Source organism: Arachis hypogaea, chromosome 18 (assembly GCF_003086295.3).
Source record: "Arachis hypogaea cultivar Tifrunner chromosome 18, arahy.Tifrunner.gnm2.J5K5, whole genome shotgun sequence".
Lineage (NCBI taxonomy): Eukaryota > Viridiplantae > Streptophyta > Magnoliopsida > Fabales > Fabaceae > Arachis > Arachis hypogaea.
Genome location: NC_092053.1, coordinates 2,432,631 through 2,447,672, shown reverse-complemented (window position 1 = coordinate 2,447,672; position 15,042 = coordinate 2,432,631). Strand labels below are relative to the sequence as shown.

The 15,042-nt window shown below is 36.3% G+C and overlaps 1 protein-coding gene across 1 annotated transcript; it reads right to left on the bottom strand.

Annotated features, from left to right (window-relative positions):
* Nucleotides 1-13,865: 13,865 nt before the first annotated feature.
* On the bottom strand, nt 13,866-14,805 carry LOC112772608 (large ribosomal subunit protein eL38z/eL38y). The gene is made up of 3 exons (XM_025817572.2): nt 14,594-14,805; nt 14,203-14,386; nt 13,866-14,017 (listed from the first exon to the last, which is right to left on the bottom strand). The coding sequence occupies exons 1-3, from the start codon at nt 14,594-14,596 to the stop codon at nt 13,995-13,997; spliced, it is 210 nt and encodes a 69-aa protein (XP_025673357.1). The 5' UTR covers nt 14,597-14,805; the 3' UTR covers nt 13,866-13,994.
* Between the last annotated feature and the right edge of the window lie 237 nt (nt 14,806-15,042).

The window sequence follows — 15,042 nt, the reverse complement described above, 5'->3', positions numbered from 1 at the left end:
TCACCGGTTAACCGCCGGTTTGACCAGTTTTTTTACCGATTTTTTGCTAAGCGGTTTATGACCTTACCCAGACCGGTTAAGTGACCGGTTCCCGATTTTTTCGGTTGAACCGACCGGTCCGGTTCGGTTTTCAGAACCATGGGGACAGCCTTTACCTTGGTAGGTTTTCTTGTCTCTTTTTGGTATTCTTGGTGCTCAATTTTTCTCTATTGAGTTTTTATGACTTAAGTTATTTTTGCGATGCATTTCTTTACTTCTCAGTTTTTCCGACTTATAAGTCGGATGTTTTCCGAGTTTTTCACGATCTACTTTTATAACCTCTTTACACCGATTTGTACCTCGTCGTTTCATCCTGACGACCATCTAGGTCGGTTCATGGGATTTTCACGCTTTGTCGAGTTTAAGTCGGTGCGTTTCGTAGAAAAACGAGAAGGAATTTATAAGAGATATTGTAAAAAGATCTTTATTTATTTGCAAAGGTACTTGGCTGCTACTAAGGGTTTTTTGACTACTTATGGCCCCTTAGCCTCTACTATGATGCCTCGTTAAAAAACCCCCCTTCATGAAAAACCATTTTCTTTTGGGAAAAAACCATGAAGTTGGGAAAAGAGTACATCAGGGAGTAGAGTTCGCTTTTAACTGTAGTACCTTTTCATATTACAAGCATGCCACGACCTAGGTAGCTCGGTGCCGTTTAAATTGGTCACCTTGTAATAACCTTTTCCTAGGACCTCACTAATCTTGTATGGTCCCTTCCAATTAGCAGCGAGCTTTCCTTCCCCATATTTGTTGACTCCAATGTCGTTTCTGATTAAGACCAAGTCGTCTGGGGTAAAACTCCGTCGAATGACTTTTTTGTTATATCTGGTAGTCATCCTTTGCTTTAATGCCGCTTCTCTTATCTGGGCTTGCTCTCGGACTTCGGGGAGCAATTCGAGTTCCTCTTTGTGCCCCCTGTATGTTTCCGACCTCATCATGAAATATCACCCTTGGACTTTGCTCGTCAATTTCTACTGGTATCATGGCTTCCACGCCATAGACAAGTCGGAAGGGTGTTTCCCCTGTAGCAGATTGTGGCGTCGTCCGGTAAGCCCATAACACTTGGGGGAGCTCCTCAGCCCAAGCTCCTTTTGCGTCTTGTAGCCTTTTCTTCAATCCTGCCAGTATGACCTTGTTAGCTGCCTCGGCTTGTCCATTTGCTTGTGGATATTCCACCAAGGTGAACTGGTGTTTTATCTTCATACTGGCTACCAGGCTTCTGAAGGTAGAGTCGGTGAACTGAGTTCCATTGTCCGTGGTGATGGAATGAGGTATCCCATACCTTGTGATAATGTTTTTGTAGAGGAACCTTCGACTTCTCTGGGCCGTGATGGTGGCTAATGGTTCTGCTTCTATCCACTTTGTGAAGTAGTCTATTCTCACAATTAAGTATTTGACTTGTCCTGGGGCTTGGGGAAAAGGTCCTAACAGATCCATCCCCCATTTTGCGAAGAGCCATGGAGAAGTTATACTGATGAGCTCCTCAGGGGGAGCCACGTGGAAATTTGCGTGCATCTGGCATGGCTGAACCTTCTTCACAAATTCTGTGGCATCCTTCTGCAAGGTCGGCCAGTAGAAAACAGCTCGGATTACTTTTTTGGCTAGCGACCTAGCTCCAAGGTGGTTTCCACAGATCCCATTATGAACCTCCTCTAGCACTTCAGTGGTCCTTGAGATCGGTACGCACTTCAGCAATGGTGTTGATATTCCTCTTTTATAGAGGATATTTTTCACCAGAGTGTAGTATTGTGCTTCTCTCTGGATTTTCTTGGCCTCTTTTTCCTCTTTGGGAAGAATGTCGAATTTTAAGTATTCAACTAGGGGGTTCATCCACCCGAGGTTTAACCCGGTGATTTCAAGGACATCTTGTTTGGTCTCTGTTTTTACTACAGAGGGTTCTTGGAGAGTTTCCTGGATCAAGCTTCTATTATTCCCCCCTGGTTTGGTACTTGCTAACTTGGAGAAGGCGTCTGCTCTGCTATTAAGATCCCGAGTTATATGTCTGATCTCGGTTTCTGCAAAGCGCCCGAGGTGCTCCAAAGTTTTTCCAAGTATCTCTTCATATTTGGGTCTTTGGCCTGATACTCTCCATTTATTTAGGAGGTCACTACTTGAGAGTCATTGAATATCATCACTTTTGTTGCACCGACCTCTTCTGCCAATTTTAAACCTGCGATCAAGGCTTCATATTCTGCCTGATTATTAGAAGCTGGGAATTCAAATTTGAGGAAAACCTCAATTTGTGTTCCCGCTTCATTAACCAGTATTATGCCTGCGCTGCTTCCTGTCTTGTTTGAGGATCCATCCACGTATAGTTCCCACGTAGTTGGCCTTTCCTCTTGATCTCCCGCATATTCCGCTATGAAGTCGGTGAGGCATTGGGCTTTAATTTCCATCCGGGTTTCGTACTTCAAGTCGAACTCGGAGAGCTTTATTGCCCACTGAACCATCCTCCCTGCAACATCCGTCTTTTGGAGGATTTGCTTCATGGGTTGGTTCGTTCGAACCCTTATTGTGTGAGCTTGGAAGTAAGGCCGTAACATTCGCGAGGCTATTACCAAGGAGTAGGTGAATTTCTCTAGTTTGTGGTACCTTAGTTCAGGGCCTTGTACAACTTTGCTGGTGATGTACACGGGATGCTGTCCGACCTCATCTTCTCGTATCAGGGCTGATGCTACAGCTTTGTCTGCTACAGACAAATATAGGACGAGCTCTTCCCCAACTAGAGGTCGGGTCAGGATTGGAGGTTGGCTCAAGAACCTTTTGAACTCCTGGAATGCCTCTTTGCACTTTGGAGTCCATTCGAACAGGCATCTCTTTCTTAGTAGAGAGAACAGTGGAAGGGATCTTAATGCTGATCCTGCCAAGAACCTGGAGAGGGCTGCAAGTCTACCATTCAATTGTTGAACCTCTCTTAAGCAAGTCGGGCTTTTCATTTCTAGGATGGCTTTGCACTTGTCGGGATTTGTTTCAATTCCCCTTTGTGTCAGCATAAACCCCAGAAATTTTCCAGCCTCCACCGCGAAGGTACACTTTGTGGGATTTAGCCTCATCCCATGTAACCTTATGGTGTTGAAGACTTGCGAGAGGTCTGTCAAGAGGTCGGTTTCTTCCTTGGTTTTCACCAGCATGTCGTCTACGTAGACTTCCATTAAGTTCTCGAGGTGGGGAGCGAACACCTTATTCATCAGCCTTTGGTATGTGGCCCCCGCATTTTTTAGCCCAAAGGGCATGACCACATAGCAGTAGTTTGCTCTAGGCATGATGAACAATGTTTTTTCTTGATCCGACTTGTACATCGGGATCTGGTTGTATCCCGAGTAGGCATCCATAAATGACAAGTATTGATACCTCGAGCTAGAGTCTACTAGAGTATCAATGCTTGGAAGTGGATATGGGTCTTTGGGACATGCCTTATTCAGGTCGGTATAGTCGATGCACATCCTCCACTTGCCGTTTTGCTTCTTGACTAGTACTATGTTTGCTAGCCACGTCGGATATTTGACCTCCCTGATGAAGCCGGCCTCTAGGAGCGCTCGTACTTGTTCTTCCACCGCTTGAGCCCTTTCTGGACCGAGTTTACGCCTTCGCTTCTGCACAGGTCGTGACCCCGGATATACTGAGAGTCTGTGGGACATGAGCTCGGGGTCTATCCCTGGCATGTCGGAAGCTTTCCAGGCAAAGAGGTCGGAATTGTCTCTTAAGAGCTTTGTCAACCTTTGTTTTAGGTTTTCCTCTAGGTTGGGTCCTATGTTGGTATTCTTTCCTTCCTCTTTGTTGACTTGTACTTCTTCAGTTTTTCCCCCTGGTTGTGGCCGCAGCTCTTCTTTGGCTCTCGTGCCGCCGAGCTCTATGGTGTGGACTTCCTTGCCTTTTCCTCTCAGGTTCAGGCTTTCATTATAACATTTTCTTGCCAATTTCTGGTTTTCCCATACCGTTGATATCTCCGCATATGTTGGGAATTTCATGCACAGGTGAGGGGTAGACACCACTGCTCTGAGTCGATTTAGGGTAGTTCTGCCAATCAAGGCATTATATGCTGACCCAACGTCAATGACTATAAAGTCTATGCTCAGAGTTTTGGATTTTTCCCCTTTCCCAGAAGTCGTATGGAGGGGCAGGAACCCTAGTGGTTTTATTGGCATGTCGCCTAAACCATACAAGGTATCTGGATAAGCCCTTAATTCCTTTTCTTCCAGCCATAGTTTGTCGAACGCGGGCTTGAAAAGGATGTCTGCTGAACTCCCTTGGTCTACTAGAGTTCTGTGGAGATGGGCATTTACCAGGATCATGGTTATCACCACTGGATCATCGTGTCCAGGGATTACTCCTTGCCCATCCTCCTTTGTAAATGAGATAGTTGGGAGGTCGGGTGCTTCACTCCCGACCTGGTAAACTCGCTTGAGGTGTCTCTTGCGAGATGACTTGGTGAGTCCCCCTCCCGCAAATCCGCCCGAGATCATATGTATATGTCTCTCGGGTGTTTGTGGTGGTGGGTCTCTTCTGTCCCCGTCATCTCGCTTTCTTTTCCCATGATTGTTCGACCTTTCCATGAGATATCTGTCAAGTCGGCCCTCCCTGGCCAGCTTTTCTATCATATTTTTGAGGTCGTAGCAATCATTTGCTGAGTGACCATACATCTTATGGTACTCACAGTAATCGTTGCGGCTTCCTCCTTTTTTGTTTTTGATGGGCCTAGGAGGCGACAGTCTTTCAGTATTGCAGATTTATCTGTATACATCCACTATGGAAACTTTTAGAGGAGTATAAGAGTGATATCTCCTCGGTCTGTCGAGACCGACCTCCTCTTTTTTCTTGGGCTCCCTTTCTTTCTATTTTATTGAGTGGGGGTGCCCAGGTCGCCAACTCGGCTCTCGTAATCTGGCATTCTCCTCCATGTTGATGTATTTTTCTGCTCTCTCTTGTACATCGCTCAAGGAGGTGGGGTGTCTTTTTGATATGGACTGCGAGAAGGGACCTTCTCTAAGTCCATTTACTAGGCCCATGATGACTGCCTCAGTAGGCAGGTCTTGAATCTCCAAGCACGCTTTGTTGAACCTTTCCATATAGTCCCGTAAAGGTTCTCCGACCTCCTGATTTACTCCCAGGAGGCTTGGTGCGTGCTTTACTTTATCCTTCTGGATGAAGAACCTCATTAAGAACTTTCGCGAGAGGTCCTCAAAACTAGTGACCAACCTTGGAGGGAGGCTATCGAACCACTTCATCGCCACTTTTGATAGGGTAGTCGGAAAAGCTTTGCAGCGAGTTGCATCAGAAGCATCAGCCAGATACATCCGACTTTTGAAATTGCTTAAATGATGTTTCGGGTTTGTGGTTCCATCATAGAGGTTCATATCAGGGCTTTTGAAGTTTCTTGGAACTTTTGCCCTCATTATGTCCTCACTGAATGGATCCTTTCCTCCGAGGGGCGACTCTTCTCGGTCGCCACGGGAGTTCCAACTTCTAAGGGAGGACTCTAACTTCAAGAGTTTTTCTTCTAACTCTTTTCGCCGCTCTATCTCTTCCCTCAGATTTCGTTCCATCTCTCTTTATCGTTCTAGCTCCTGTTCCAGCTGTTCCAGACGACCTTGGTGGCTATGGACCAGTCCTATTAGCTCGGTCGCGTGGGGTGGTCCTTCTTTTCCTGATTCGCGTCCCTCCGAGGAGTTTACCTTTGGGTTTTTTAACCCGGAGGTGCCTTCTCTATGTTGGTCGTTGGCTCCCTGGTGAATGGTTAGGTCCACGTCGTTATTTCCAGTGTCTAGATTTTCTTGTTCGGAATCAGACGCCGTATGACCATCCTCTGGTGAATTATCCGCCATTACTGGTTGATCTCTCGGGTCACCGGCAACGGCGCCAATGTTACGATGGGTAACCAAAGATTAGTGGGCTGGACTCATTGGGCTGGCCCAATCGTCTGAGGAGGGAAGCCTTCGAACGGGTCTGCGCCTTTAGGGCCTTCGTCCGACTTGTGAATGTGAGTGAATGGGGGGTGGTACCTGCAAAGACACTCCGATGCCTAAGTCAGCAAGGGTGTAAGCAGGTCTAGAGAGTATTGGGACTTAGAGATACCTGAGGAGTGTCAGTGTATTTATAGTGGTGAACCAATAACCACTGTTGAAGTAGTTCCACCTTTTAAGGTGGAAAACCGTCCCTTTATCTTTGGAAAGTTGAGATATGGCTCCTAGAAGTGGGTTGAGAGATTTTAAGGGCAGTTACTCATTTGAATGAGTGTTTATCTGCCAGCTAATCTTCGTCCCTGACTTCTTTAGAGCAAGTCGTGGCAAGAACCGACTTCTTCAGGGGAAGGTCAGTGTAGGGTGAGGCTCAATCCTTTGAGTTGGGCCTTTCATTTGGACCTGGACCTTAACGTTGGGTTAGGGTATGAACACTTATCATACATTCAATTATCATAAAAGAGCAACTAATGTTTTGGGGTAGACAGAATTAAATTCAGTCAACAAAGACTTATTTCGAGAGTTTTCAGTCAACAAAGATGTTTTATGGTAAACTAATTACATCCTAAATATAATAAAATATATATTTTTTGACCTTTTTGGACTGGAAATCAAATATTTTATACCAAACTAATAAAACGAGTAAATAGCAAGCAGTTATGCGATAATATCTAAATATAACATAATTTTATTTAAAAAAGAGGATAAATAGATTATTGGCTTTTTCACCCACGACATTTAAGTTTTTGAGGATTTGACCTTTTTAAGATCTAGATACATTGGTCTCTTTATTCACTTGGATCTGTCAAACTCAATAAAAAAATTAAACGTGACTTCCGTTGTATTGACTTAATCGATATACGATTGTATACATGAAAGAGTTTTTAAAATAAAATAAATTAGACCCATAAATCGATATATTTAAATTTTAAAAAAGTTAAAAATTTAAATATATTTTTAAATTTTTAAAAATTTAAATATCTCCCAACAAAAGATCAAAAATTTATTAATCTTTTTCTCTTTTATATTTGTTGATCAACCTTTCCGAAAACAGCAAAGAGCTATGTATGACACTCTAGCAAACATGTGAATGACATTATGATAGTGTATATGTTTATGGATAAAAATGAGGTTATTTTTAATTACTTTTCTAAGTTGCAACTGTTTTTAGTATATGAGTGTATATGTTTATGGATTTTAAAAAAAATTAATGTAGTATTTAATAAATTATCTTTTTTTTATATAGATATATAACGTACATTTTATTTCTAATTTTTCGAATTTTTAATTTGTTTTCTTGAACTAGCTAATAAATTAAGCCACAGAATAGAATTTTACAAAATATATAGAAGAGGTTACGAATTAGAATCAGAAAATTTCTATTCTTTTAATTTAAAAAAATGTAAATAATATTGTAGATTATATAATTAAAGTAGCTGTTTTTAGTGCATACATATTCGAATTGAATTTAATCGTGGAGTGAACTTCAACGTCAAATAGATTTGGGCTGGGTTTGGTAAAGTTTTTTCAAGAGATATTTGTGCACCTCATTTTGCGTTTGGTAAATTAAAAAATCCAAGTGCTTGTGTTTGTGACTTTTAAAAGTTAGGGATGCTTTTAAAAGTACATAAGTCGAAGCTTTTTAAAACTGGCTTATGCTTATCAAATTTTATTTATTTTTTCACACATATTTTCTGTTATTATATTACCATTGAAAAAATCACAAAAAAAAAAAAAAAACATTACCATTGAAATTCTCATATATTTCTAATTTTTCATCCTAACCTTCACTTCGGAGACTATATCAAATATTTCCTATCTTAAAAAGCATAATTTACGATCCTAACAAATTAGAATGCATAATTTTCTATCCTAATAAAGATATACATGAGAGTACTCTTGGAGTACCGTATTTATTCTTAAATTATAGAAATATTATTAATATAATATTTCTATGTATATCTAAATTATCCATTAATAAATTCTAACACAGTCTTCATATATTTTTTATTTTTCAACCTAATCCTCGTAAATTTCAACACAAATACATCTCTATCACATATTAAGTATGAACTTCTATCTATTTATATTATTTTTTGGGCGTTATTTTTGTATTTTTTTTGTAGATCTATTATGTTTGTTTGTTTTTTATCTGTTCTTTTAAATGTGAAGAGGTTGAATCATAAAATTTTTCTTGCATGAACATTAGTCAAAATTATAATAACAACATGTATATACATATGTAAATATAGATATATAATCATGCATAATTTTCTATCCTAATAAAGATATACATGAGAGTACTCTTGGAGTACCATATTTATTTTTAAATTATAGAAATATTATTATTAATATAATATTTTCATATATATATAAATTATCCATTAATAAATTCTAATACAGTCTTCATATATTTTTTATTTTTTAACCTAATCTTCACAAATTTCAATACAAATACATCTCTATCACATATTAGGTATGAACTTCTATCTATTTATATTATTTTTTTATGCGTTGTTTTTGTATTTTTTCGGTAGATCTACTATGTTTGTTTGTTTTTTATCTGTTCTTTTAAATTTGAAGATGTTGAATCATAAAATTTTTCTTGCATGAACATTAGTCAAAATTACAATAACTACATGTATATACATATGTAAATATAAATATATAATCATAAGAGTAGTTTATCTGAGATATGTGTCCTATTTTTTGTGATATGTAAAAGTGAGCCAATATATATAGGTGGGTAATGGACGAACTCAGTACTAACATTGGATTACATACAAATTTTATTATTGACTAATGATAACTCTATTTATATTAGTACAATCAAATAAATATTTAAACTATTAGTCTCTAAAATTTGAGTTAGGTAATTTAGTATTTTTTTAATGATGATGTTTAGGATAAAATAAATTTTTATGATACTTATATAAAATTTTAAAGTTAAAAAATAAAAGAATTTATTTATTATATTTATATTTATTATGAATTTTTTATTTTAAAATTATTTTATTTTAAAATATTATATAAAATTTTAAAGAATTTGAAAAAACAAATTATTCTTCATTATAAACATATTTATCATAATTTTTTTAAATTTTAAAAGTTATTTTATCAAACACAATTGTGATACTTATACTTATTAAAAATTATTTTTAATTTAATTTTATCAAATAAGTGCTACAGCTTTTAAAAAGCTGTCTTTTAAAAGATAGTTTTCAAAAACTATTTTCAAAAAGTAAAAACTTTATCAAATCAAGCCTTAGGCATGACCTAACATTTTTTTTTCCGTTTTTGTTTAATCACTTAGTTAAACATGCTGTTCGAGATTTCTCTAATGTTGTTATCAACCAAAAGCATATTATTCCTTCTTCTTTGAAATATAACTGGGAACCACCTCCAATGAATGTCTGTAAAGTGAACTGCGATGCAAGCGTTTTTGAAAATGAGCAATTAGCTGGCTTTGGATGTATTATTAGAGACAGCATGGGAATTTGGATAAAATGTTGTTCTGCCAGTATACCTCTTTCTAGTGTTCTCTGTTGTGAGCTTCATGCTATTTGGAGAGGGCTTGTTATGGCTTGGGATTGCGAGTGCAAAGAGGTCATATGTGAAACTGATAATCTTGATGCGTTTTTTCTTGTTTCGCGAGGCACAACCAGCATGATTAGGAATGACTCTGATCTGCTTGACAAAATCAAAGAGATGCTCCAGCGCAATTGGACAACTACTTTAGTGCTCATCCAGCGAACAGCAAACAGAGCGGCTGATTTAATGACTAAGACTGCTGTTTTAAACAAGCAGGTGTATCTAGAGTGGTTATTGCCTCCTAATAATTTAGACATTATTATTAGAGAGGAATACTACTCTTTTTTTTAGGTCTTTTTTTTTGTGTTATGTTCGGTCACAAAAAAAAAAAAAAAAAAAAGACGGGCAATATAGGTTAGCCAATTAGACAGATAGGTTAAAGTTAGATATCCTCTATCAGACATGTGTAACATAAGGAATCATGTATATTAAAGTAATCCGGTTATTAATGCGCTAATTTGAAGTTAACTAAAGAGAAAGTAACAATTTTAAGCTCCTACACATTAAGTTCATTATAATATCAAATGAAAGTTAAAGCAAAAGAATGTACAAGAGATCCATGCATAGAAGTAACATATTATTTTTTTTTATTTTTTTTTACGGTATCTCCTAATTGAGCAGGCCAAAAACTAATTCGCGACGTATTTGAGTTTTATTTAAAAATTTGCTACTAGCCAATGAATTGTTGCATGCACAAGACCAAATTCAAACTCTCAATACTTGATTAAATAAATTAGTTAACTAACTTCTAAACCAACCAAAAATTGCCAGATAGAAATTAAAACACCTGATCCAAAATTTGACATGCTCTGAACAAGTTATAGGATTAGTTTTCTCATCATCTAATCAATAAACCACTATATTACTTTTTTTTTCGTTGATGGTGTTGATTCCTTTTGGTTGCATGGTCGTTGGTTGATGATTGAAACGTATAATTGCATGTAAGAATCTTTCCCTATCAACTTCTTGTCTATGTCGGTGTTGAAAAATTATAATTGCAAATGTTGGTTTAGGATTTGAATTGGTCGAGGATAGGGCTGAAAACAATTGACCAAACAAAAACTTTGAAAATTTATTTTTTATTTTATTAATGAAAATTCTGGTTAAAATGTACGATAACCTAACCAATAAAAAATATAAATATCCTGACATATGAAATTAATCGATAAATTAAAATTTATAATTTTGTTATAATAACTCTTACATTTGTTACTGATAGAAGAGAATACAGCACTTTTATTTAAGTGGTAGTTGAGGTTTTTGAAAGATGATTTGTTCATTTTGAAAGAAAATTGTATGTTTCTGTAATAACGTAATTTTTTTTTGAGATGATTTGTGATCAACCTGTACCTACAAGAGGGAGTTCTTAGAAGAATATTTGTCAACTATAAATAAGGAGCCACAAGTGAGAGAGAAAATAATCAGAAGCTTGGCTATGAAATTAGTGGATGGCAAGATAATCCACTTTTGGGAGGATAGCTGGTTACCATGTGGTGTTCTGAAAATTACTTTTCCAAGACTTTTTAGGTCTCAAATCTTCAAAAATCTGCCATAGGGAATTGTGGGTTCTGTAATGGGTTAGAGTGAATTTAGAATTTCCAATGGCGACGAAAATTATTTTAATAGCAGCTGGAATTAGTAAACCAGTTTCATGCGGTTCTGCAATTAGTGAAACTGACAACTAAGAGAGACGATAGAGTGGTCTGAAAATTTGATAAAAAAATGTGTTTATTCTACTAATTTCTTTGTGTAGGTGTTGCAGGCAGAGGTACTTCCAACGGATATCACAAGCTATAGCTTCACTAATATTATTTGGAGAGGATTCGTCCCACCAAGGATTAAGTTGTTTACTTGGTTTGCACTGGTTGGTAGGGTGAATACAAGGGAAAGACTGTGTTAGCCAGAATGATAACGTGTGTATTATGTCATAAGTCTGTTAAAACTACTTTTTACTTGTTTATTAGTTGTGATTTTGTGAGCTCACTTGGCAGGTATTATGTGCTTGGTTGTTCGCTTTTGAAAGGATATGGACTATTCCAGGTACGCTCAAGTAACACTATGAAAATTGGACAAATATATCACCGAGAAAAATAGAACGAAAGCGGTGGTTAATTGGCTTTTTTGCAATCATTTGGACAATTTGGCTAAAAAAAAATGATAAAATCTTCAGAAATCAAGATTCAAGTAGACATTATTAACCGATCCTTTACAAGTTGCAATGAGTAAATTGGTGGTGAATCTTGTGATTGTTGATGGCAAGAGATGATTAGTAGTTGTTATTTTTAGCGTTGAATTTTCGTTTCTTTTCTTTTGCTCCACCTTATTGTGTTGAGCTTTTTTACTTCAAAAAAAATATACAAAAGAATATAACAAACATTAGTACATGAATGTATATCAAAAAATTTTTACCGTATCTTCTAATCCAACAAATTAAAGACTAATCTATTAATCATCCGATAGATTAAAAACTAATCCGTCGTAAATCAACGCTCTATTTTTTAAGAATTTGCCGCTCTTCTAATTATCGAAGGTATTTCGAAACATTAATTAAGAGGCAGCAACCGTTCCACTATCCTAAGGCACGGGTCTGGCTTTATTTGGTGTATCAAAGTAGGTAAGCTTCTAGCTAGCTACAGAATTATTTCAGGTGTATATATATATATATATATATATATGTGCTATTTCAATTATTTTTATAAAAATAAAAGTATTAAAAGCCTAAACCCTAAACCCTATATATATATATATATATGTGCTATTTCAATTATTTTTATAAAAATAAAAGTATTAAAAGCAGAGTTGGCATGTATTCTTATTTCTTATCTTCACGAGTTCCACACCAATAGTTGAACTGCCAAGTGCCAACCTTTAGGACCATGATTGATGGTGCGATTGTTATACACAACAATACCTTGACTTTTTATTAAATGAAATGGAAAATAAAGGATAGAATGAAATAAGTGAAATGTAGAAAGAGATCATATTTTATAGTCCCACAAACCAAGCCATGAATGAGCCAACCAACATGCTAATAAAATAGTATAGGGCATAGGCCAAAGTTACACGACAAAAATTCTTGGTTTACTATACAATAGAGAAGACGAAATGAAAAGATTTATTGAAAGCAATAATAACACACGAAAGAATGTTAATTTGAAAATTAAAACGGAGCAAACAATTTAATTATAAGAAAACAAATTTTAAATTGTTCTTGCCACTTTTTCCTCTTATAATTGTTGAGAAAATTCAAACTTTCTCTTTTTGTAATTATTGGTTGTTTGCTTTCTTACAAGTGTCAAATTAGTATTTCCTTTTTGGAATCAATGGGCAAAATTATGGAAGAGACTTGTTCAAGCAATGGCTTAAATTCTAAGAAGTAAAATCCTAAAATTATTCTTACAGAACTAAAACAAAAATAGTGATTAAGTAGGATTCGTAGGTTGCGGGTAACCGCCAACATAACTTATACTCCATCTTCATACCACAATTCCAGTGATATTGGGATTTACAAGTAGTTCTAATATTTTGTTTAGAAATAATAGTATCATTAACCATAAAAGTTCACTTGTGAAGTGTGAACTATCTTATAGTTAAGAGACCATACGAGAACCATTATGAATATTCTCAAATCTGTTAAAAATATTTATAAACTCAAGTATGTTTCATCCAAATCAGTTACAAGTTTCAACACTGTTGTGTCCGATACCAACAAAGACGCCCTCTTAGAGGCATAGACCACCTTTTTTTTTTGCATAAAGTGACGAATAAATTCATGTGGATTAATATTTCAGACGGATTAGTCTCTAAAAAAAATACCAATAAAATCCTTCAAGATAACAAACACAGACAAATTAGTTCAAATTTCTAGTCTCTAAAAAAAATACCAATAAAATCCTTCAAGATAACAAACACAGACAAATTAGTTCAAATTTCTACCCTAATTATAGAGGTTAATTCGAAGGTAGTGTGTGCACATCTACTATTCTAGAAGACTTTATTGGTGTTTTTTCTTTAAAGACTAATCTGTCCGAACTATAAATCCTCAGGGATTAATTTATTTAATTTACTCTTTTTTTTGTTAGAATGTGAGTTTCCACTTTCTTGTTGAAACAGAGAAATAAAAAAAATGTGGATAAAATGGATTATAGTGTATATCTCACAAGGCCTTCTACAGTTGTATTCAGATGCAAGTTTCAGTAGCTGGTTTCTATTGAGTAAATTACTGGAAGGAATGCAACTTTAATCGCAAATCTCAATGCCAAAACGAAGAAACTGGAATGTCGCAATGCAAACAATTAAATTGACGAAGGTTTAAGTTGAATCAGTCATGAACATAATATATAATTCATAATCAAATGCAACAAAAAAGAACAACAATCTTGCAGACAAAACTTGTTCTACTCTGAATCACAGATCCTGAACGCTCAAACCTGCAAGAATAAATCGGGATAAACAGCATGAAAATCAATCGAATTCTCCACTGTACTTTTCCTCACACCAGATCAGTTTTAAAATCCATGGTAATTTCAACTCAGCTAAACACACATGACCATTTATCTATGCAATTCAGGTTCCTAAAGTCTTGAAATATTGACGGAAAGAAAAGAAATCGAACCTGGAGGAAGTGATTGCTTCAACTTATCAGCTTTCTCAGAGTCAAAGACACAGAGAGTGTAGAGGTACTTGGAGCATCGAACCTTGAACTTCACCACATCTCTGCTCCTCTTGATCTTCACCGATCGTGCATCCTTCCTCCTTGCAGTTAGAAGGAAGTCCTTAATCTCATGAATCTGCTTCGGCTGCACCAAATCACACAGAAATTCAGAAAATTAAGCTAAAGAACAGAAAAAAACCAATACATATTGAACGTTTCAGATATTCAGATCTGAGATGATTCAACAAGCAGAAAATGCGAATCGATTACACAGGTAGAGAAACCGTGAACACTGAACAGATAAAATGAACAACGAAGGTATGTAAAATTGGGTGGGAATAGAGCGAAGTACCATTGTGGACTTCGATTAGGGTTTCCGTCTCGAAGGCTCAAACAGAAGCTGCTAGCTCCACACTCAATTCAGATTTAGAATCGTCCCTTTTTAGGGTTTGGAAACTAAACCCTAGAGACCATAATGCGAAATGACGTTTCTATCCTTCGGAAGATGGGCCTCAATCTGGGCTAGGCCCAAAATATTTGGGTTCTTTTGTTTCACTCTGTCTCACTGAATCTGTTTCATTCGGATCCATTTGTGCTACATATTTCACCACCAAAAAAAAAAAAAACAGATTCTTTTTTTTACATTTATATATTAAATTAAAAAAAAACTAAAAACTGTCAACTATCATAGAAAATAATTACTTATTGTATTTAACCCTTTTTTCTCCTCAAAATTTCTAATTAATTAGATGAGAATATAAAAATATTTAACACTCTCAAAATATATGAAAATGACATTTA

Bases quoted from the DNA above. Each gene is read 5' to 3' on its own strand.
- LOC112772608 (XM_025817572.2), bottom strand. The intron at 14,018-14,202 runs GTTCGATTTCTT...TTATTCTTGCAG, and splicing joins GAAGCAATCACTTCCTCCAG to GTTTGAGCGTTCAGGATCTG.